The sequence below is a fragment of the Epinephelus lanceolatus genome, chromosome 2, assembly GCF_041903045.1.
Source record: "Epinephelus lanceolatus isolate andai-2023 chromosome 2, ASM4190304v1, whole genome shotgun sequence".
Taxonomy (NCBI): Eukaryota; Metazoa; Chordata; class Actinopteri; order Perciformes; family Serranidae; genus Epinephelus; species Epinephelus lanceolatus.
Genome location: NC_135735.1, coordinates 52153612 through 52178577, shown reverse-complemented (window position 1 = coordinate 52178577; position 24966 = coordinate 52153612). Strand labels below are relative to the sequence as shown.

The 24966-nt window shown below is 43.4% G+C and overlaps 1 protein-coding gene across 2 annotated transcripts in view; it reads right to left on the bottom strand.

The window, feature by feature from the left end:
- adamts17 (ADAM metallopeptidase with thrombospondin type 1 motif, 17) overlaps positions 1 to 24966 on the bottom strand; it is a 526549-nt gene that overhangs the window by 366024 nt on the left and 135559 nt on the right. For both annotated transcript variants that reach the window (XM_033627478.2, XM_078162521.1), the window contains 2 exons: positions 5111 to 5154; positions 671 to 776 (listed from right to left, as the gene is read on the bottom strand). In XM_033627478.2, coding sequence (XP_033483369.1) covers positions 671 to 776; positions 5111 to 5154 — 150 coding nt within the window. The remainder of the gene's footprint in view (positions 1 to 670; positions 777 to 5110; positions 5155 to 24966) is intronic.

The following is a 24966-nucleotide window of genomic DNA, read 5'->3' as shown; positions in this document are numbered from 1 at the left end:
CTTCAGCAGCCCTCTCCACCTGGGAAAGGCTACCCCGATGTTGACCCTCATTTTTTTAATTCACCGGTCATGTTGCCTTTTTGATTCCCTTTTGCGCTTTCTTGTCGACGAGGATTCCGTCTCCCGTGATGCTGCATATGCATGATCCTGCATTATGCTCAAAGCTTCGTTATGCTGCAGTAGTGCTGGGGTAGTAGTGAAGCGCCTCATGGTCCTCTCCTTCGCCTTCTCAGTCACGCAGCGCTGGCCTGGCTCTCAGCGAAAACGCTGAAGGCGGTGCTGTATGTCCCTTGCTGGCGGATGTATTCTCAAGATGGCGAAACGTTATGGAACTCCCCAGACGGCTTGCCCACACAATGTACAAACAAATCCAAAATTCTCCTTTTACGAGAATAAGTCAGATTATTGGTGGAGGTAATAATACACCAATGATGACATATTTATAAATGCAGACACTGATTTTTGCCAATAAACAACTGAAAAAGTTACACAACATCCCTTTAACTTAAAGGAGCTTTCTTTTTCCATGAGAATAATGTTTTGCCTTATCAGGAGAAATTTGAACTTCAGTACCCTGCACCTCCCTCACACTTCTTACAACAGCAACATGGAGAAGAGTAGCAGTATAACAATATGCAATATTGTGTAACTTAAGCACAATGAAACCTACTTGTGTCCCAGCTCATGAGCAATGGTGAAGGCCAAATTTAATCCATTGTCCTCTGCTAATACACACTTCCTCTTGGCGCTGCAGACACCCCCCAGGTAAGCAATACCTACAACACATGACATGACAACAGTGAGTTTAATAAATAACAGTTTTGTTGTAATGTTTGACACTAACCGATAATTTAAAGGAACATGCCATAATACTCAAAGGTAACAACTGTATGTTGCAGAAACATGCAGTGGAACGCAAAATTTTGGGCACCCCTGGTCAAACTTTCTTACTGTGAATAGTTAAGTGAGCAGAAGATGAAATGATCTTCAAAAGCATGATGTTGAAGATGAAACATGTTTTTCAATATTTTATGCCAGATTAGTGTATTAATTTTTGTTTTGTACAATTAGGACTATGGCCAGAGGCGGTCCTGGCTAGTTTTACGCCCTGGGCAAACCATCCCTTCTGTCCAGCTGTCTGATTGCCGGCTGAGACACTCCCCCTCCCTCCTCCAGCAGCCGGAAACTCAACCACACCCTGCTGCCACACTTTACAAATACTCTGACTCCTGAAACCTTGTCCCAACAATCAGCTGCCTAGCACTCTGAAAACTAAATTAATTGATGCCCACAATAGCAAATTGTTTTCAGGTAGCTGTTTCCTCAGTTCATGATATAATTAAGATATGACAGTTAAAAGGAACTGTAGAGGTCAAGTGAGGTCTAGACAACGAAGAAAACTTTCTGAGAGAGCTGCTCGTAGGATTGTTAGAAAGGCAAATCAAAACCCTTGTTTGACTGCAAAAGAACTGCGGGAAGATTTATTGGACTCTGGAGTGGTGGTGCGCTGTTCTACTGTGCCGCCACACCTGTACAAATATGACCTTCATGAAAAAGTAATCAGAAGAAAACCTTTTGCTGTGTCCTTACCACAAAATTCCGCATCAGAAGTTTGCAAAGGAATGTCTAAACAAGCCCTGTGCTTTTTGGAAACAAGTCTGGTGGACTGACAAATTTAAAATAGAACTTTTTGGATGCAATGAGCAAAGGGATGTTTGGAAAAAAAAGGGTGCAGATTTTAATGAAAAGAACATCTGTCTAACTGTTAAACATAGGGGTGGATGGATGATGCTTTGGGCTTGTGTTGCAGCCAGTGGCATGGGGAATATTTCACAGGTGGACAGACGAATGGATTCAGTTTAATTCTACCAAATTCTGGAAGCAAACATCACACCATTTGTAAAAAAGCTGAAGATGAAGAGACGATAGCTTCTACAACAGGACAGTGATCCCTTTCTGTCAAAAAGCCTTTTCTGAAATACATATTTTCATTTGAACCCAAACCATCACCTTCAAGACTATCTGGCTTAAAGCCCTGAATGCAGACATCTCCCAACAACCATAAAACATGGATTAACATCAACATTATTTAACAAAAGTACCAAATTCAGCTCTGCACTGATGGAGAAACAGTATTTAGTTTTTTTCTGTGTCTAGTATCCACTGAAAATGACAATAAAGTGAAACTTGGAATCTTGGATTTTGGAGTAATAACTGTCAAGGTTCATTGACAAAACAGTTGTTTTTTGCTAGTGACCCTTAGCCAATGCACGTTTACACTGCATAAATTAGCCTAGTGGCTAGCAGACTTTTTTTCCTCCACTAATAGCTTAACAAATTACACATAACAATATTATTTTTCTTACCCACTTCCAGTTTAAGTCACTGCATCTCTCGACAGAAAAGCACAGTTCAATTTCAGCCTGCCCTGCATGCATGTTTTTTCAGCTGAACATCGTTGAAACATGTTTTTTTTTTCTATTCTTATTTGTCTATTCATTTGTCTGCATGGTGAGCAGAGTGAGATGCCTGTCCAGGTAGGCATGTCATGTCTTATCTCATAACTGCATTGTTTACATATGCCGTGTGTTCTGTCTTTTGACCTGTATTTTCTCCGAAATCAATAATATTTCCACGCTGATATATTTCTGGGTAAATAACGTTATCCTCATTGTCCTTCTCTCGGCTGCTTGCTGTCTGCCTTCTGCTGTTTGACAGTGACACAGACTTTCAAAATAAAAGTGTATCCTAAAGATGATGATAGGCAACAATGTTTTCACTTTGCATCGATGATATTGGATTGTTGATCACTGAAACAATATATCAATCCAGATCGATGGATTGTTACACCCCTAATTTACAATAAACATTGACGAGGGTGCCCAAACTTTTGCACTGAACTGTAAGTTACAGAGAGACAACAAAAATACAAAATCAAAATATGCAACTGAAAAATAAATATTATAAAACACACACACACACACACACACACAAACTAAAAATTATGTTAACAAATATTACAAGTAAACTGTTAAACAAAAGACCAGGTGAAATACAGACACTGACACACAAAGTATGTACAAGCAGAGAGCGAGTAGAGGGGAAAAAAAGCATTTAATTCCAGGGGAAGCAAGGCCTGAAATAGGAAGTGCCGTGGGGCAGCACATCCAGGGGCGCTGACTTTGATGGTGCAATTATTGAATTGCCGCATGCACTGTATTGATGACATAATGACACAAGTGTGTGACTGGTCTTCACTCCTTTAGACAAAATCAGACTAGCTTAAGTGATTTTGCTCAGCTTCATGAGGCCCAAATGAAAGTAAAAATGAAAGTGACTACAGGAGCAATGGAGAGGCAAAAGCAACACAACCCCTATAAAGGGAATGCACACTGGTTCTGGGAGGTCTACTTCTGCTCCATGAAGGCTATTTGCTTGATCGCATCTACCCATATGCTGCACAAACTTACAGGCAGTGGAACAATCCCCTGGTGGTGAAGTGGACCAGTGTGAACAGCCCTCTGTTCTTGCCACTTATCCCACCCAGTTCTACTGTCCTTGTCAATAATGGTAGAATGAGGTGGTACCTGCAGCCCAATTAGGTTGCACAGGTAGTCCAGCTCCTCCAGGATGGCACATCGATATATGTGGTCACAAGAAGGCTGGCTGCTTTTCCTAGCAGTCTCAAAAGCATGGACAAGATACCAGGAGACTGGCTGCTACGCAAGGAGTGCCAGACAAAGCCATAGAAAGGCATCAGCCCAGCAGCAGGACCGGTATCTGCTCTTTTGTGCGAGGAGGAACAGGAGGAGCACTGCCAGAGGACACTATCCGCCGACTCATCAGGAGCATGCCCAGATGTTGTCGGGTGTGCATACAGGCACGCGGGGGCCATACACACTACTGAGTCACATTATGAGTTACCATGACAAAATTCACACAAGTTAGATCAGCCTGTGATTTATTTTTTTTACTTTAGTTTTCGTTGTGAATCCAGCCCACAGTGGGTAGATGATTTTGGTTTCCATTGACCACTGTTAGATAATTTTGTTCTCAACAAATTCTACAATATACATCAGTAAAGATTTTCAACTTGAATGATTCATTCATCAAAATTTGGTGTGTCATTTAAGTGTTCCCTACATTTTTTTGTACAATATAGTGAGGGCTAGCTCAAGTTCCCTTGGACCAGTTAGGCTGATGTAGGCCTAGTTCATCGGGGACCTCCTATGATACACTGAGGTCCTCTCTCCTTCTCTCTCTCTCTTCCTCCATTTGTATTCATGTCCCATTAATGCATGTTACTAACTTGGCTTCTTCCCCAGAGCCTCCACACTTCCTTGTCTTGCAGGTTTGTCCAGATCGTGGCTACGCCTTGATTGTGGGTTGTGGTTGCGTTGCTGCCGTGGTCCTGCCTGATACCTACTACTTTTGCAACTGTTATTAGCCATACTTCTACTATTATTATTCACATATGAACATATGATTATTACTCTAAAATACATATGCTATCACATTTTAATATATGCATACATTGTATCATGTACTATTATCATTATTATTATTATTGTTGTTCTAGTTGTTACTGATCCTGATCCTGAGCAAATATTATTACTCTATACATACAGAAGAGCTATTCACACAAACACACATACACAAATACACACACTGATCAGGTCAGCCTAGATACTCTTTAGCCATTAAACAATCCATCAATTTCAATCAATCAATTTTATTTATAAGCCCAATATCACAAATCACAATTTGCCTCACAGGGCTTTACAGCATACAAAGTGCCAAAATGTGAACACTTAGAATGACATTGTGCTGAACAACCTCTCACAAACACACACACAAGCAAGCACAGACACACACAAGTGTAAACATACACATGAAAAGCACATGAATTGTTTTGTAGCCTTTTCTTGTTCTTTTCTTTGATTTATTTTAATTTACTTGATGAATTGCATTTCTTTACCCATCTCATTCATCAATTGTGTCCTGAAAGCTTTGGCAATATTCTTATTTCTGACATTTGTCACAATAAAGCATAATGAAATTGAAAATATAAAAAATAGAGAGAGACAGACAGAGAGAGAGTGGTACTCACCCACAGTATCACAGGGTTCGTCTTTATGAACGCAGAAGTCTGTCCTGAAAGAGAAACAATACCAAATTAACTTAAAGTATCTTCTATATTTTACTATAACTGCACTGAAACCAGCACTGACTTTAATGAAATTAGGCAATTGTTCATGTAGACTGCCCACATTAGACATCAGGGTTTGAAATACGGAAGAGGTAAGTGGAGCCTGGCTCCCCTGAATGAGACACAAGCTCTCCAAAAAGCCTCTTTTGAGAAATTCAGGGAGAGCTCTAAAATGTCATTTTTGGTGCCACATCATTATTTTTCTGTACAATTTTTGAATTTATTCTACATAAACAGGCTAATAGTAAAGTACTTGTCAATGTGCAAGTTCATTTGTGCACAACAATTTCCAATAATTAGTGTCTAATAAGCACAATGCTGTCTCTTTCTGCTGTGGCTGTCCATGCATGGGGGCGCACTCAACACGTTACCTGCTGAATGATGGTGTATATACATTGCAACATTACCTTCCACATTACATTCTTATCCCAAGTCATCACATATCGCCGCTACATATTATAGGCATCCTCCTGCATCTGCTGTTGACATTCTGGGATGCCGCCACCAACGCCAGGATGTCAACAAAAGCGCATGGTTAAGTTAAGGCAACAAAAGCATGTGGTTAGGTTTAGAAAAAAACATCATGGTTTGGCTTTACATTCATACAGCTTAGTGAAAGTTCAGGGTTTGTTGGCCCCTCCGCCACCCCTCCCGCCCCCCCTGGAAGGGACTTTCCAGCTCCTTATATTATGTCGTTACCAGCAGTGATGCTGTATAGCCGTGTTATGAATTGTATAGAGGTTTTTCTTTTCTCAGACAAAGAGATTAGGAGATGTTGCTTTACCTTGACATGTTTTGACTGTCAACTTCAGTCTTCTTCAGAAGCGTCATCTGACGTGCGTCATGACGTGTCTTTATCAGCTGGTGTTTCCTTGAAGGCGTGACTGGCCTGGCAATCTGACAGGTCTGACAGGCCGGTCACGCCCCCCGCCACCAGATGGTCTCTTAAGGAGGGAGTCCCAGGTGTGCGACAGCATGAAAGCCCCCTCATCCCGGTTGATGGTCTCCTTGGCCCGCTTCCTGATCTCTATGGCCTCCTTGAACCAACGTTTGAATTTGTTGCTTTCTGACCGGATGACCTTCGCGTTGTCCCAGTCCATGATGTGATTGTTTCTCTTGCAGTGATCTGATATGGCTGATTTTAAGTTTTCCTGTTCTGCCTTTTCTTTTTGAGATCTTGTGAGTCGCCTTGCCGTTTCCTTTTCACATTATTTTTTATGTTCGTTTTTTTTTTTTGTGTTAGAGCTTCTCCCTGTTTCACCTATGTATTCTTTTTCACATGTCTTGAAAGGTATTTCTGTCAAAGTCATGTGTCTTCTCCCTGTGTTTTCCCTTGTTCCCTTCCCTTTTGTGGGTGTGTCTGTGTCTGTGTCTGTCTGGAGCTGGGGCGGAGTCAGGAGGTCTACTGGGATCAGGCTCACACCTGCTGTAATCACTCACCTGTTCCACATCTCACAATCAAGCCACCTACACTGCTGCAGGATACAACACCAGTTCATTCTTCCACTCCTCGCCAGATCGTCCGTTACCCTCCTGTGGTAAACATCAGGCTACTTTGTGACTAGTTTTGTATTTTTGATCCTGGAACTGACCTGTTTCTCTCCTGTGCCTAGTTCCTGTGCCCTGTCCTCGAGCTCTCTTCCTGACTTCTACTAGCTCTGCTCCAGCGATTCATCTGCCCTCCTGGAAACCCCACACCCTGGCTCCACGTCGGCCCTCAGCCCCCCCTCACTGGCTTTCTTCAGCACAATAAACTGTGATTCACATTCAAGTCTGTGTACTGAGTCTGCATCCTGTGGTCCCACATTCAGTGTTCCCAACAGAACGATCTGGCCACAAAATGGACCCCGCAGACCAGGACGCAGAATCCACTCAGTATCATCGTGCAGTAGCACAACAGGGTGTGCTCCTAGGTCAACACGACAGCCGCATTCGGGCATTGTATGAGTGTAACCAATTTTTAACTCAACAAGTGGCAGCTTTAACCACTCAGCTCTCAACCTTCTTCTCCTCACAGCCTTCTGCCACTCCGCCTGCTCAGCCTGCTCCCCCCGGTGCCCACAACCTGGACGCCTCACCTCCACGTGATGTTTGTGCAACCTCTCCGGAGCCTTTTTCAGGTCAGCCAAGTCTGTGTCGAGGTTTTTGTTCCAATGTGAAACAATTTTCAAGCCAAGACCTGTTTCTTTTTCAACTGACCTCTCCAAGATTCAGTACATTTTTGGCTCATTACGGGGTAGAGCACTGGCTTGGGCAGAGGCAAGATTCTCCCGAACGATTGGAGTTCAGTTCAGTGAGTTTTTGGAGGAGTTTAAACTGGTTTTTGATCATCCTGATTATCAAGCTAATGCTTCTGTGCAGCTTATGTCTCTCTCTCAAGGACAACGATCAGTCGCAGATTACGCCATCGAGTTTTGGACATTGGCGGCAGAGGTTAATTGGACTGAAGAGGGTCTTAAAGCGGCATTCCTGAAGGGTCTGAGTGAGAATATGAAGGATGAACTGATAAGTTGTGATGAACCTGCTTCTTTGAATGCTCTTGTTTCCCTTGCTAACCGCATAGATAACCGCCTGAAGTCTCGCCACCGTGAGCGGGTTACCTCATCTGGTTCCACCAGAATTCAGCCAGTCCCTTCAGTCCCAACTCCTGTGCCTACAAACCTGGCCCCGGTGGTCCCCTCTCCACCTCCAGCTGACGAACCCATGCAGTTGGGCTGAGCCAGGCTGTCCCTGGAAGAACACAATAGGTGCATCAGCTCTGGTGAGTGCCTTTACTGTGGCAAACCTGGCCATTTCATTTCCTCCTGCCCGATGCAGCCAAAAGGGAGGGCTCACCAGTAAACGTGGGGGTTCTGGTGGGCCATACTCAGAATGCATCCAGTAAAACCCTCCGCTTTCAAGTTCCGGCTACTTTGAACTGTCAATTCCTGTCACTCCCTCTGCGGGCACTCATCGACTCCGGGGCCGAGGAGAACTTTTTGGACTCTCAAGTCGCTGAACAGGCTGGCATCACCACAGAGGCTCTGGAGGCTCCCCAGAATGCTTTAGCAGTGGATGGAAGGCTCCTCACCTGGGTAACACACCGCACTATGCCTATCACACTCATCCTGTCTGGTAACCATAGGGAGACTATTAAATTCCACCTCATCACTGCTCCCAACACTCATTTTGGGCCACTCTTGGCCCGCTAAACACAATCCACATATTGACTGGTCACAGGGGAAAACTGTTAGCTGGAGTCAAGCATGTCATGAAGCTTGTCTGCATTCTGCTCTCTCACCAACTAATAGTTTGTCTGGCCTGCCTCCTGCCCCTCCTGATCCTCCTGATCTTTCTGGAATTCCTGACATCTACCACGACCTCCACGAAGTCTTCAGTAAAAGTAAGGCTCTCTCACTCCCACCTCACAGACCCTATGACTGTGCCATAGACCTCATCCCTGGCTCCACGTTTCCATCGAGTCGTCTGTACAACTTGTCAAGACCAGAGAACACAGCCATGGAAAACTATATTCGGGACTCACTTGCAGCAGGTATTATCAGACCATCATCCTCACCTCTGGGAGCTGTTTTTTTCTTTGTGGAGAAAAAAAATACCTCTTTGCAGCCATGCATAGATTTCCGTGGGTTAAATGACATTACTGTGAAAAACAAATACCCACTTCCACTCATTGACTCTGCTTTCACCCCTCTTCAAGGTGCCACTGTCTTCTTTACCAAACTGGACCTGCGCAACGCTTACCATCTGGTGCGTATACGCAAGGGAGATGAATGGAAGACTGCGTTTAACACACCCCTGGGGCACTTTGAATATCTAGTGATGCCATTCGGGTTGACCAATGCCCCAGCTGTTTTCCAGGCACTCATTAATGATGTGTTAGAGACTTCCTAAATTGTTTTGTCTTTGTTTACCTCGATGACATCCTGATCTTTTTTCCAGAAACCCCACGGAACACCAGGATCATGTTCGTCAAGTTCTACAGAGACTCATGGAAAACAAACTCTTTGTGAAAGCAGAAAAATGTGAGTTTCACACATCCAAGGTCAGTTTTCTTGGTTTTGTCATAGAGGCCGGGCAAGTCAAAACAGATCCAGAGAAGGTTAAGGCCGTAGCTGATTGGCCCATACCTACCACCCGCAAACAGCTACAAAGGTTCCTCGGGTTTGCCAACTTTTACCGGAGGTTCATAAGAAATTTCAGTCAAGTTGTGGCGCCCTTAACCTGTCTTACCTCTCCGTCTCGCCAGTTTTCCTGGACTCCAGAAGCTGACACCACCTTTGCCAAGCTCAAATCCTTGTTCATTTCTACCCCTGTTCTGATTCAACCTGATCCCTCTCGACAATTTGTTGTGGAAGTGGATGCCTCAGAGGTCGGTGTGGGAGCAGTCCTGTCCCAGAGAAAGGGTCCTGAGTCCCGTCTGCATCCATGTGCCTTCTTTTCTCGCCATCTATCCCAAGCAGAATGCAACGATGATGTGGGTAATCTGGAGCTACTGGCGGTGAAGATGGCCTTGGAGGAGTGGAGGCACTTGCTGGAGGGTTCCGTACAACCCTTTGTGGTATGGACAGATCACAAAAATCTTGCCTATATTCAATCTGCGAAACATCTTAGCCCCTGCCAGGCTCGCTGGTCTCTGTTTTTCAGCCGTTTCAATTTCACCCTCTCATATCGATCCGGATCCAGGAACATCAAACCAGATGCCCTCTCCCGCCAGTTTTGTGCAGAGGAAACTGTCCAGACCCCTGAAAACATCTTGCCAGCCTCCCAAGTCATTGCTTCCCTTACCTGGGAGATTAAGTCCATGGTCAAGCAGGCCCAGCTCCAACAGCCTGAACCAGGTGGCGGTCCCCCTGGTCGTCTGTTCATCCCAGATTGTGTCAGGTCTCAAGTTCTCCTGTGGGTTCACACTTCCAAGCTCGCCTGTCAACCAGGGATGAATCGGACTCTGACCTTGGCCAAGCGTCTTTTTTGGTGGCCCACCATGGACCAGGATATGAGAGCCTTTGTCCGTGCCTGTACTATCTGTGCCAGGGGTAAATCCACTCACACACCACCTGCTGGATTGCTCAGACCTCTCCCTATCCCTGGTCGCCCTTGGTCCCATATAGCCTTGGACTTTGTAACCGGACTGCCCCCCTCTCAAAATAATACTGTCATTTTAACCATTGTTGACTGATTTTCCAAAGCAGCCCACTTTGTTGCCATACCCAAGCTTCCTTCTGCCAAAGAGACAGCTGACCTCCTTATGATTCATGTTGCCAGACTCCATGGAATCCCTCTGAACACTGTATCAGACCGTGGACCTCAATTCATATCCCAGGTATGGCGATCTTTTGTAAAGGTTTGGGTGCAACTGTCAGTCTCTCCTCTGGTTTTCACCCGCAGACCAATGGCCAAACCGAAAGGGTGAATCAGGACCTGGAATCTGCCCTTCGCTGTATGGTTGCCTCCAACTCCTCTACCTGGAGCTCTTTCCTACCCTGGATTGAATACTCTCACAACTCTCTGGTTAGCTCAGCCACAGGTGTGTCTCCTTTCGAAGCTTCACTAGGCTACCAGCCTCCTCTCTTTCCCTCCCAGGAAGAGGAGCTCTAGGTACCCTCCATCCAGCATCATCTACACCATTGTGAGTTGATCTGGAAGAAAACCCAAACTGCTCTGGAGAAGACTGCTGAAAGGAACAAACATTCAGCTGATAAACGCCACACCCCTGCCCCACAATACTCAGTCAGTTTAATAAGGTCAGTCAGTTTGGTTATTCTCGAGCAAGATTCCTTTGAGAACTGACTCTAAGAAATTGTCTCCCCGCTTCCTGGGCCCCTTTCCCATTGTGAGAGTAATTAACCCCTCTGTTGTCCGATTGAAGCCTCTATGCATGTCCATCCCACCTTCCACGTCTCCCAGATGAAAGCTGTCTCTGCCAGTGACCTTTGCCCTCCTGCCAATCCCCCGCCACCCGCCCGGGTCATCGATGGCCACCCTGCTTATACTGTGCATCGTCTCCTGGACGTCTGGCAACAGGGCAGGGGTCTGCAGTATTTGGTGGACTGGGATGGTTATGGTCCCGAAGAGCGCAGATGGATCTCCAGCAAGCTCATCCTGGATCGTGTCATGGTGAGGCAGTTTCACCATGACCCCCCGGATAAGGGGGGGGGGGGGGGGGGGGTACTGTCACAGTCCTGTGTCTTCTCCCTGTGTTTCCCCTTGTTCCCTTCCCTTTTGTGGGTGTGTCTGTGTCTGTCTGGACCTGGGGCGGAGTCAGGAGGTCTACTGGGATCAGGCTCACACCTGCTGTAATCATTCACCTGTTCCACATCTCACAATCAAGCCACCTACACTGCTGCAGGATAAAACACCAGTCCATTCTTCCACTCCTCACCAGATCGTCCATTACCCTCCTGTGGTAAACATCAGGCTACTTTGTGACTAGTTTTGTATTTTTGATCCTGGAACTGACCTGTTTCTCTCCTGTGACTAGTTCCTGTGCCCTGTCCTCCGGCTCTCTTCCTGACTTCTACTAGCTCCGCTCCAGCGATTCATCTGCCCTCCTGGAAACCCCACACCCTGGCTCCACGTTGGCCCTCAGCCCCCCCTCACTGGCTTTCTTCAGCACAATAAACTGTGATTCACATTCAAGTCTGTGTACTGAGTCTGGATCCTGTGGTCCCACATTCAGTGTTCCCAACAATTTCATAGATTACACTGCATTTTTTGTCCGTGTCTATTCTGTTTTTTTTTTTGGATGAACTAGAAGTTGTCAAAAAATGGCGCCGAGACTGTGAGACCTGGTACCAGCAGAACCAACATGTTGCAAAACTAAACTGAATTATCACCAACTTCACCAACCCAAACTGGAATCGTTTGTGGAAGAATCCATTGAAGATTTGGAACTTTATGTCGACACGATCTACGACAATACGTCTAATCGGCACGATAGCAAGCATGGAAGAGCGCAGCTGAGCTTGAGTGAACAAGATGACTTGAGCATTTCAGAAGATCTGCTTCGCATAAGAGAGTCAATGAACACCATGGAAAAACAACTTAAGATCTAGATCTGCTAAAAAAGTTGTCAGACGACGTCGAGGATCTAAAACAAGCCATAGACTTTAACAACTCTTTGATCGAAGTCCTCAAGCAAGATAACGCCTCACTCAGAGTCGAAGTAAACAATCTTAAAGAACTGACAACTGAACTCCAACAAAAGAATGACAAAATGTCAAATGATATTCTTGAAATGCAGTGCAGGAGCATGACAGACAACATAATAATCCATGGGCTGCCTGAGACAAATAAAGAAACTTACCAATCCACGGAGCAACTGGTGAAATCTTTCATGAAAGAAAACCTCAAGATGGACGAGCATGAGGTCGAAGCCATCCGTTTCTCCAGAGCGCACCGGATTGGGCATGCCGACGCATCCAGGCAGGAAAGTCGTCCCATTGTGGCAAAAGTTCTTGATACAAAGATAAAAATGTCCATCATGAGAAGCGGAAAGGAACTGCGCGATACCAACTTCTCCATCAGTGACCAGTATCCACCGGAGATCCTGAGGAGACGCAGGCTGCTTCACCCCACCATGACAGAGGCGCGGAAAAATGACAAAAAGGCCCGTCTTGTCATTGACAAACTTTACATCGACGGAAAGCTCTATAGTAACTCCGAAATTACTTACTGGCTTGGTGGAGGAGATGTAAACATGAGCCGGTAAAATTTCAACTTGTTGCTGTTTGCTCATGTAAACAGTCGCATACATCAAATGTCATCAGAGCGACGGGTTACCATGGATACTTGTCAACAAATCCGGGCTATGCTGTGATGAGAAACTGCAGATTCGTCACAGTGATGTAGTCCACGGTTTTTCTTTTCTTCAATTGTTCTTCTTTGTCTTTTCCTTTTTTTTTCTTTTTGCTTTTCCTTCTCATTGTAAGTGACTTCAAATTATGCAGCTAGGGTATGGCTGATACATATCTTTTTTTTCTTGCTTGCTTTCTTCCTTATTTTTTTTCTTTTCTTTTTTTGTTTTGTTCTGTCTGTTTGTTCGTCTTCTTGTTTTTTGTTTTTTTGTTGTTGTTTGTTTTTTTGTTTTCTCTCTCGTCGGATAACGTTGAATTCCCTTATCCCGTTTTTTGTCTTATGTATTGATTGCTTTGTTTTGTGTTTTTTGTTTTTCCCTGCAGGAGGGAATTGGGAACATGGGGGAGGGGTTGGGATGGGTCAAGGGGAAATGTTGAATGTTATGAATGGGGAGGAATCAACACACACACAGGCACACACAGACACACACATAAATCAAATTAAATCACTTTTCATTACTTTTTCTCAAAACACAGCAAGAAAAGGAAAAAAAAGAAAACAAAAGAAAGCACACATATTTCTGTTTATTGAATCATGTCCATAATTAAATTTGTAAGCTGAAACATATGTGGAATTGGGAGTCAGGCAAAACAACTAAAAGTCATTAATCATCTGCTCAAAATACAAGCTGACATTTGTCTATTGCAAGAAACTCATTTAACTGATATTAGAAACACTGCTCTAAAATCTACACATTTTCCTCATATCTTTACTTCAAATTACAATTCAAGACAAAGAGGGGTTGCAATTATGATTAATAATAAAGTTAAATTCAATCACAATAACACAATTTCAGATCCGGAAGGACGATATATTATTATTAACATATCCATTGATAGCAACCCTCTCACAACAGTTAATCTTTATGGCCCTAATAATGATGACCCCTCTTTCTTTCACAATCTTTTCTCTATCCTTAAAAACCTACCCAGCTCAGACTTAATCATAGGTGGAGATTTCAATACAATACTTGATCCAACAATAGATAAATCAAACACAACAGGAAATATCAGAACACTTAAATCTACTATAGTTTTAAAACAGTATATGGAGGATTGTGGTCTTGGTGATAGCTGGAGGCTAAATCATCCTAATGACAGAGAATACACCCATTTTTCAAAAGTACACCATACAAACTCTAGAATTGACTTTTTTCTCACTAGCAACTCATTACATTCTGATATATTTGAAACACAAATCCATCCAAACACAATCAGTGATCATGCACTAGTCTCGGTTAAACTGCACACAAAGACAACTTTCAGTACTTCTTCCAGATGGAGGTTCAACACATCACTGTTAAAGGATCAAGAATTTGACAGTTATTTTAAGAGAGAGTGGACATTCTTTATGGAAATGAATGACTCTCTGAATACCTTGCCAACTGTTTTAAGAGGCAAAATAATTTCCTACGCATCATACAAAAAACGAAAAGACACAAAGTCACAACTTGAAATGGAAAAGAAAATTAAAGAACTTGAAAACGTTCATGCAACCAGTCCTACCGATAACATTTTTTGCGAACTACAGAAATACAAAATGGAACTCAACAATCTGTTAAATAAAAAAACACAAGTTTCTTATTGAAAGACTCAGACTTAATACATCTCAAAACAGTAATAAATTAACCACATATCTGGCAAATATAACATAGTAGTGCGCATGCGCCACGGTGTATGCAGCCTGTTCCAGTTGCTCCCGCTTACTTTAACTTTGTTTTTCTACTTTTTTCCTCTCTTCTTTATCTTACTTGTTCTGTTTTTACTTTAGTTATTTATTAAGCTACGTCCTCTCTAATCATGCTTGTGTGGAGAGTTTTTGTTGTTTTGCTTGTGGTGGAATCTCTCCTTTTACTCTGCCACTCGACCATCGCTCAGCAACACCGCATTGTTTACTCCAGGGATCAGCTGATGGAGCTGAAGCCGGCCAGCTTGGCTACGGTGAGGGAGGATATCCCTGCTGAACTTTGGAGGAAAACACACTGGGGATGCAGAGGGAAAAGATCGCTACGGCGGCGGAAAGGAGCGAAACACCGGAGACTTATGGAGAGGAAGACATACAAGCCGTGTCTCCCATCTATCATCATGGGCAACGTGAGATCACTGGGGAATAAGATGGACGAGCTTACAGCGCTAACCCGGAGTCACCAGGAATACCGGGAGTGTAGTCTGATGATTTTCTCGGAGTCATGGCTACACACGGATGTTCCTGACCACAATGTTTCCACCGTGGGTTTCCACACTGTCCGGGCTGACAGGGACTGCACTAAGAGCGGTAAGCGTAAAGGAGGTGGGCTTGCTGTTTACGTGAACAACAGGTGGTGCAATCCTGGTCACATCACAGTCAAAGTCCGCATCTGCAGCCTGGATATTGAACTGTTAGCTGTGGGCCTCCGTCCTTACTATCTACCCCGTGAATTCTCACATGCTATTGTAGTGGCTGCGTATATTCCCCCGTCTGCTAACCCGACATCGGCATGTGATGTCATCCACTCTACAATAGCCGGACTACAGACTGCACACCCGAGTGCTCTCATTATAATCTCGGGTGACTTCAACCATGTCTCTATTAAAAAGACACTCCCGAAATTCACCCAGTATGTGACCTGTAAAACCAGAGAGGAGAAGAGCCTGGACCTGCTGTATGCTAATGTAAAGGACGCATACACCTCCATGTCCCTTCCCCCGCTGGGTAGATCAGATCACAACTTGGTGCTTCTCACCCCCTGCTATGTGCCTCTAGTGAAGAGGCTGCCTGTGACCACAAAGACAGTGAGAACATGGTCAGAGAACTGCTATGAGGCACTGCAGGGCTGTTTTGAGGTGACTGACTGGAATGTACTCTGTGAGCCACATGGAGAGGACATTGATGGGCTTACTGAGTGCATTACAGACTACATTAATTTCTGTGTGGACGGCATTGTCCTAGCAAGGACCGTACGTTGTTACTCAAACAACAAGCCTTGGGTAACAAAGGACATCAAAGCCGTCCTCAACCTGAAGAAGAGGGCTTTCAGGGGTGGCAACAGGGAGAAGCTGAGGGACATTCAGAGGGAGCTGAGTGCAAAGATCAATGAGGCTAAGGATGGCTACAGGAGGAAGCTGGAGAGGAAACTCCAGCAGAATAACATGAGGGAAGTCTGGAGTGGTATGAGGACCATCACCGGTTACAGACCAACTAGCAGTGGAGCTGATGGTAGTGTGGCTAGGGCGATTGAGTTAAATCTGTTCTTCAATAGGTTTGGCACTGCTGCCCTGGCCCCTGTTGGCTCTCCTGCTGACTGTCTCCAGCCAGCACCACTTCTGACCTCCCCCTCCTCCTCCTGATAGCACCTCATCCAACTTGGTGAGCCCCTCACACCCATCCCCCACTCCTCACACCTCCTCTGGCTCCCATGCTACCTGCCCTCCTCTCACTTTGGACTCCAACTCTCCCCCTCCTCAACCTGCACTCTTTACACCTCTACATGTTAGGAGACAGCTGAGCAAACTCCCCGCTGGTAAGGCTGCAGGCCCTGATGGTGTCAGCCCCCGGGTTCTCAGAGCCTGCGCCAAACAGCTCTGTGGAGTGCTTCATCGTGTCTTCAACATGAGCCTGTGCCTCCAGAGGGTCCCTGTGATATGGAAGACATCCTGCCTCGTTCCAGTGCCAAAGATGCCGCAGCCCAGCGGTCTCTCGGACTATCGACCGGTGGCACTGACGTCACATATCATGAAGACCCTGGAGAGACTTGTCCTGGAGCAGCTCAGGCCTATGGTCAGGCCGCACCTGGATCCCCTCCAGTTCGCCTACCAGCCCCAGATTGGAGTTGAGGATACCCTCATTTACCTACTGAACCGCGTCTACGCCCACCTGGACAAGCCGGGGAGCACTGTGAGGGTCATGTTCTTTGACTTCTCCAGTGCTTTCAATACCATCAGGCCTGCTCTACTGGGTGACAAGCTGACGGCGATGCTGGTGAATCCCCCCCTTGTGTCCTGGATTGTGGATTACCTCACTGGCCGACCACAGTACGTGTGCTTGCGGCACTGTGTGTCAGACACAGTGGTCAGCAATACCGGGGCCCCACAAGGTACTGTCCTCTCTCCTTTCCTCTTCACCCTTTACACCACGGACTTCAGCTACCAGACGGAGTCTTGTCATCTTCAGAAGTTTTCTGATGACTCTGCTATAGTTGGATGTATCAGCAAGGGTGAGGAGGCTGAATACAGGGCTGTGGTGAATAATTTTGTCTCATGGGGTGAGCTGAACCACCTGCAGCTCAACACAACAAAGACAAAAGAGCTGGTGGTGGATCTGAGGAGAACGAGGACACCAGTGACCCCAGTTTCCATCCTGGGGCATAACGTGGACATTGTAGAACACTACAAGTATCTGGGTGTGTTCATTGACAATAAACTGGACTGGACTAAGAACACTGAAGTCCTTTACAAGAAGGGACAGAGCCGCCTCTATTTTCTGAGGAGGCTCCGCTCCTTTAACATCTGCCGGACTATGCTGAGGATGTTTTATGAGTCTGTGGTGGCCAGTGCTATTCTGTTTGCTGTGGTGTGCTGGGGCAGCAGACTGAGAGTAGCCGATGCCAACAGACTCAACAAGCTGATCAGAAAGGCCAGTGACATTGTGAGGGTGGAGCTGGACCCTTTGACAGCAGTGTCAGACAGGAGGATGCTGTCAAAGGTGCGGCCACTGAGCGCCACAGGAAGTCATTCTTACCTGTGGCCATTAAACTGTACAACTCCTCCCTCTGATGATCGGACTCATTTGGCTTTTTATAAAACAAAACACACAATATAATTACTCATTCTTATTTCATTTATAACGCTACAACCATTTCATTGTATACTGTATATATTTCAGATTGTCTACTTTACTATTTTATTATTTATTTTATTTTATTGTCTATTTTAATATTTTATTTATTTATTTATTTTATTTAATGTCTACTTTAATATTTTATTTATTTATTTCATTGTCTATTTTAGTATCGTATTTATATCTTCATCTTTATCTCTTGTTTCCATTCATGCTGTATTTCTATTTCTACTTTGCACGGAGCATTGGAACAAAAACAATTTCCCCCCGGGGATTAATAAAGTATTCTGAATCTGAATCTGAATCTGAAAATATGGTTAAACAAAATAAAAATAGAACAACTATAACAGTAATTAAAGACTCAGCGGGGAAGCCATACCATAATCCGAAAGATATCAACACTGTATTTAAGAATTATTATCAAGATTTATACACATCCTCTCACAACCCAAATGCTTCTGACATACATCAATTCCTCAATAATATTAATTTACCCCATTTAACAACAGAACAAACTAATTTACTTGAACAACCATTAACCCCAGCTGAATTTCATAACGCACTCAATAAAATGGAAAATAATAGAGCACCCGGTCCTGATGGCTGATGGAAGAAAACGGAAACCATAATCCTCTCATTAGACGCACAAAAAGCATTTGATAGAGTCAACTGGTCCTTCCTATTCACAACATTACACAAATTTGGATTCGGAGAGTCATTCATTAACTGGATTAAGGCACTATACACCTCACCAACAGCCACTATCACAACTAATGGGTTAACTTCACAACAATTCACGCTTCACAACGGCACTAGACAAGGATGTCCACTCTCTCCGTCACTTTTTGCAATTTTCTTGGAGCCATTTGCAGCTAGCATACGACAAAACAATAACATCAAAGGTATCAGATCAATATCCACGGAACACAAAACAATCCTCTATGCAGACGATGTGTTGATCCTCCTCCAGGAACCCTACTCATCACTACAAGAATGTCTGTCAGTCATTAAATCATTCTTATCTCTATCCAACTACTCCATCAACTTATCAAAATCCACCATTCTACCCCTCTGCATGGACCAAAGGGATGTGGCAGCCCTCACCTCACAGTTTCACCTTCCCATAGGAAATATTAAATATTTAGGAATCCACATATCCCCCAAGCTGTCAGAGCTGTTCAATCTAAATTACACACCATTACTCAAAATACAAAATGACCTCAGTTGCTGGACAAATCTACCAATCTCACTGTCAGAAATAATCTCAACAATAAAAATGTCAGTCCTCCCTAAAATTAATTACCTATTCACCATGATCCCTTCACTTCCAAATTTACCCTGGCTTAATTCCCTCAATACAGCAATATCTTAATTCTATTGGAAAAATAAAACACCTTGTATAAAACTATCAACACTACAAAAACCCAAGTTTCAAGGAACTAGATGCACCCAACTTTGAATTATATTGCCTTCAAGTCAGTTAAAATACTTAAAACAATGGCTCACCTCTTCACATCATGATTCTCACTGGTTAGAAACCGAACAGGCACTATGCAAGAATATAAACCTTTCAGATCTCCCATTCATCAGCCAAACAATTAAAAATGACACTTGTTTTCAGAATATTTCCATAGCCTCAGCTAGGGATGCACCGAATATTCGGTAACCAAATATAGCAAAAAAACACACAGTATTCGGTATTCGTTGGAATAAGTTAAAAGCAAGGCTGAATAATAGCGGCGCGGTTTTGATAACGCAATCAAACAGTGTGCCGTGACGGGCAGAATAAAATGTCGGCAGTGTGGTGATCCGCCCGTCACCGCACTCGCATTTGCAACTAAAAATAGTTTTGAGCGAGCAAAATAAATCATTCAGCACGCTGTGCAAGTACAGATTTCAACCACCAGCAGAAATGAAAGGCGAATCCCACCGACTGTGGGTTGAACGGGGGTCACAGACACAGACAGGAATACGTATTCCTGTCAAATACGGCAGCCATCGTCTTATTGGCGAGGAGAAGTCAGCTCCAATAATATCCTCTTCTTGGTGTGTGGACTGCCCAGAAGTACCTGAACAGCTGAGCCAGCCAAACACAGACCGTACGTGATGTGTCAGAGGAGAAACAAGCCATTCACGGCCCACAAACCTCACCGCACTTTAGGGACTGTTCTTTACTTATGAAGGGACTTCTCAGGGGAGGAGGGTGGTTGGTTGATTCTTATTTTATTTATTTATTTTATTTTGATCCCCCCTATGTTAATCACTCATTGATGCTGTTTTTGAAGTATGAATAAGTCAATAAGTAATTTATTCCATTGAAATATCAGTGATGTATTATAGAAAAGTGATTTATCTTTTTATAAATGACAAAAGGCACATCTGCCTCATTTTCGCTGTGATATCGTGATACTACTCAGAACCATGATATTTTCATTGGTATCGTACAGTGGGATCCAATTTTGGTACCGTGACAACACTAATCTGGAGGGGGTTCATCTGCAAAAACTAATGAAAAACTAAACAACGGTATTCGGTACTCGGTATTCGGCCAAGCGTTTAATATTATTCGGCTTCGGCCACAAATTTTCATTTTGGTGCATCCCTAGCCTCAGCTCTGACAGCTTGGTGGAAAATATTTCGTATCAAAGGCTCCACGGTTGCACCATCCACTGGCTCACCAATTTGGAACAACACAGATTTTACAATAAACAGGAAACCATTAAACTTCACCTCATGGAAACACAAAGGTATCACACATCTCCACCATATTGTACAGAACCACAGAACACACTACACAGGTGAGAGATTACATAAAATGGGTTTCACTACATCAGATCAATGCACTTATTGCACACAGCACACCACAGACATTTACATGCATTCTCTCTGGCACTGTACACCAATTAGACAATTTTGGATACAAGTCACAGATCACCTATCACATATACTAGGCTGCCACATCCCCCTATCCCCTCAACTCTGCATCTTAGGAGACACATCATCTGTACAATTACATAATCACATTAAAACTACACTGTTCACAGCCCTAGCTGTTGCCAAGAAAACAATCCTCCTAAACTGGAAAACAAGAAATCAACTGAACATCACACACTGGAAGAATCTGTTAATAGATCAAATCACAATAGAAAAAATGTCTGCAGCAATTAATCACAGCATACCCCGTTTCAACAAAACTTGGTCCACATTTATTCAAAAATCCACCTCTACAAATGCAAATTCTCTCTACAAATTTTTCTTCTTTTTTTCTCTTTTTTTCTCTTATTTATTCTATTATTATTATTTATATTTATTTTTTTTTCTTTGCTGCTGTTGTTATTAATATCATCATTATCACTGAAATATCCACACATATATACAAGCACTTATAAATACAGATTACACACATACTTACACACACACACTCACATACACATGTGCAGCATATACACAATGATCAATGTTAACAACACCTGGTGTATTAATATGTAAATATTTACTTTCTGTTTGATTATTTACCTTACTTCTTCCTTATGTTGTTTGACTTCTTTTTTAGTTCTGTAAATAAAAATAAAGTTGTCCTCCAAAAGTGGGGGTGGTGGTGGCAGGCCAAAAAAAAAAAAAAAAGAAGTTGTCAGAGTTTTGTGTGTGGTTTGACAGCTGTGTTTATTCTGTGTTTTTTCATTGTCCTTTGTATGCGTTCAGTCATCCCTCGGATGTGTGGTATAGTTAGGGAATTTTAGTAAATTGCATAGACCATCTGTGAAAAAATTGCTTACCACGAGCTTTCTTCACTAATATGTTCACCTAGGTGTCTACTAACACCTACCAATTTATGCAAACCTAAATCCTTGTGGAAAATTCTGGGGAGCCAATCAAAATCAGGGTGCTCAGAGGACCTGGGCAAAAAAATGGGAAAATAAACTTTTGCCAATAATAGCTTGTGAGATGTCTATCTAGGTTTTTTTGGGGTGCTGAATTGATTTCAGCCAGTATTTATCAGAAAAAATCTGTCTGTGTGTGTGTGGGTGTGTCTGTTCCATGTTTTTCACCTCACTGACTTGGTCAATCCATGAGAAATTTTGCACAGTGGTAGAGGGTCATGGGAGGATGCAAATGAAGCAATATTACATCAATTGGCTAAAGGGGGCACTATAGCAACCGACTGAAATTGCAAACTTTGAATGGGCATATGTCATGCCCCGTATGTCGTAGAGACATGAAACTTTGCACAGAGGTGCCTCTCCTCATGGGGAACAAATTTGCCTCAAGGACCCATAACTTCCAGTCATATAGATTTTCTGCCATTTTGAATTTTTTTGAAAAACACTTAAAATCGATCTCTTCCTAGGAAATTTGACCGATCTGCATGAAAGTCAGTGAACATAATCTAGGGACCAATATCTAAAGTTCCCTCTTGGCAAAAGTTGGAAAACTTACTAAAACTGAGCTTCTATAAAGCAATGAATATTGCAGAGCGCGTGGCTCATCACATAAGCATGCAGCAAAGAACGAAGGCCAGATTCCAACCCCCACCACTGCAACAAGGGCTAGCTGCACCTTTACCATGTGAACTACCAGTGCGCTCCACTTTTAAGTCAATACAACATATAAACACTTTAACTATCTGCCTTTCAACGTGTTACCTCAACTACTAATGTACAGTTTTAGCCCACTAACTATCCCACTATTGGCAATGGTACTACTGTACTTTCAATAAAGCAATCGTACTCGTCAAATTCACAAAAACTCTGACTGAATACATTGCTCTTCTTAATGGGTTCAGTTGACTATGTAATCTGCAATTTCCTGTGACCTGTATCCCAAACACACACTGTGCTTGGGCAACTGTGTACTCAATGAGTATGGACTAGTTCTGTCAAACTCCCCAGCATCTCCCTCACTCATCTTGTCATCTGGCTGGTTAATATTCTAGAGTTGCCATGACAGTTGCCACAAGCTGAGATACACCTGACTCCTTGCTTTTTACAGCAGCACCTGAGCGTGCTACAGTCACCTGCACAGTTGCAGCTGACAAACGCAAGGAGGTAGTCTGGTGCAATGGGGTCTGTTGAAGGAACCAGTGCATATCCTTGTTCAGTGAGTTGCCATCCATAGTCCAGGGCATCCAACAATAGACTTTGCAGCATGAGCCAGTCCCTAGTCTGGAGGTAAGCCTGGAAAGAGTGATGTCCTGCGGCTCCTGTTGTCAGGGGGAGTTTCTCAGGTTTTATGCTCCCAGCAGCAGCTCGCTTACTAAAGATGTCAAATCGCGAGTCTTCCAAGTCTTTAGGTGGTTTGCCATGGAACATGAGCATTAAGAGCTGTGTCTTCAACTGTAAGGTTTGTGCATTTCTTGAATGTCCTGTCATTCCTGAGGCGTTCCTGTACGATGTGTAGTGTGACATCATCGGGTGTTTTTGTGAATAGTGATACGACATCATGTGAAATGAAGATCTCGTCCATCTCTATTTTCATATTGTTGAGTTCTTGTGCCAGTTGTTTTGAGTTTTTGCAGTGTTATTCTGTGAGTCCAAGAATGGGTTTGATGATTTTGACCAGTGCTTTTGATAAGTTGTATGTGACGGAGCCAATGCTGTCTACTATGGGGCGTAGTGGAGTGTCCTTTTAATGTATTTTGGGTGTACCATAAATCCAGGGGATGATGCTTACTGTCGGTATTAGATGATGTACGTGTCCTGTGTTATTTTCTTAGAATCTAACAGAGGTTTTAGTAGGGCTTTCAAGTGTTTTCTTTTCTTCTGTGGGGTCTTTCTTGAGGGTTTCATATGTGTTGCTGTCTCCTAACATTGTTTCCATCCACTTATGCAAGTTTCTGTGTCCATGACCACTGTTGTCCTGCCTTTGTCTGCCGGTAATATGGTGATTGTCTTGTCTGTTTTAAGTGCATGTATTGCTTTCTCTTCTTCTTTTTTAATATTACTTTGGGGTAGTTTTGCTGTTTTTAATATCCCTGCGACAGCGTTCCATAATTCTGCTTTCTGTCCTTAATCCTGGATCTTTTGGCAAGCCAGTTCTGTTGCTAGAATGAAATCTTCATGTTGGATTTTTTTCGGAATGACGGCAAAGTTTAACGCTCGAGCTATTACTCTTTTTTTATGTTTCTCTGAGTGTGCGTTTTGAAGTTACATACCCACTTCTCACTCATTTCCCTCTGAATCTGTTTGTCATTTTTTCTTTCAATAAGTTTTTCTAGTTTTTTGATTTGTCGATTTTTTGTTATGGTAAATTCCTGCTCATATGCATGTTTCAGGTGTGCATTTATTTCAGTGTTTCTTGTTTTTCATTTCCTCTTCCAGTTCCCTGTTGATTTTTTTCAATCTTGTTGACTGTCCCTCTTATCCTCTCCCTCATAAGGTCCTTTCTTGCTTTGTTGAATATTTTTTCTGCGTTCTTGGTTTGGATCGGGTTTTTTATGTTGAGGCTTGCTGGTGTAATATCCTCGTCTCTGCAGTGGAGGTTGAATCTGAGGTGGTAACCCTCTCAAAAAGAAAAAGTAGAACAGGGAAACTTAAAATCTAAGACCTCACACCCTCAAGAAAACACCAGCTGATAAAGACACATCACGACACACGTCAAATGACGCTTCTGAAGAAGACTGAAGAGTCGACTGACAGTCGAAACATGTCAAGGTAAAGCAACATCTCCTAATCTCTTTGTCTGAGAAAAGAAAAACCATTATACTATTTAACTGAGTAGACAAAATGAACCTAATCGAGTTTTTACGCATTATGAATTGATGCTGCCTGTCAGCGTTTCACACAGCCACCACAGGTGTTTTCTGGCTGACTGGCGGCATATCTTAACACTGCGAAAGGTGGTTTTGGCATCGGTGCTTGACACTGACTGATAAATCATTGACAAAATGGCGGGATTTGACGAGCTCGGAATGAGAACAGGCTGTACCTCCATCCTGTTTCGCTTTGACGTAAGCATTGGGTGTTGGGTTTATAGTTGCTGTTGGAAGGTATCTTGCTGTGATTTCCACAGACCAACATTGGAGGCTACGGGTTCATAAATGAATAAATGGGGTCATAGGATGCAGCCTCTTTTACAAAGTATCAGAAACC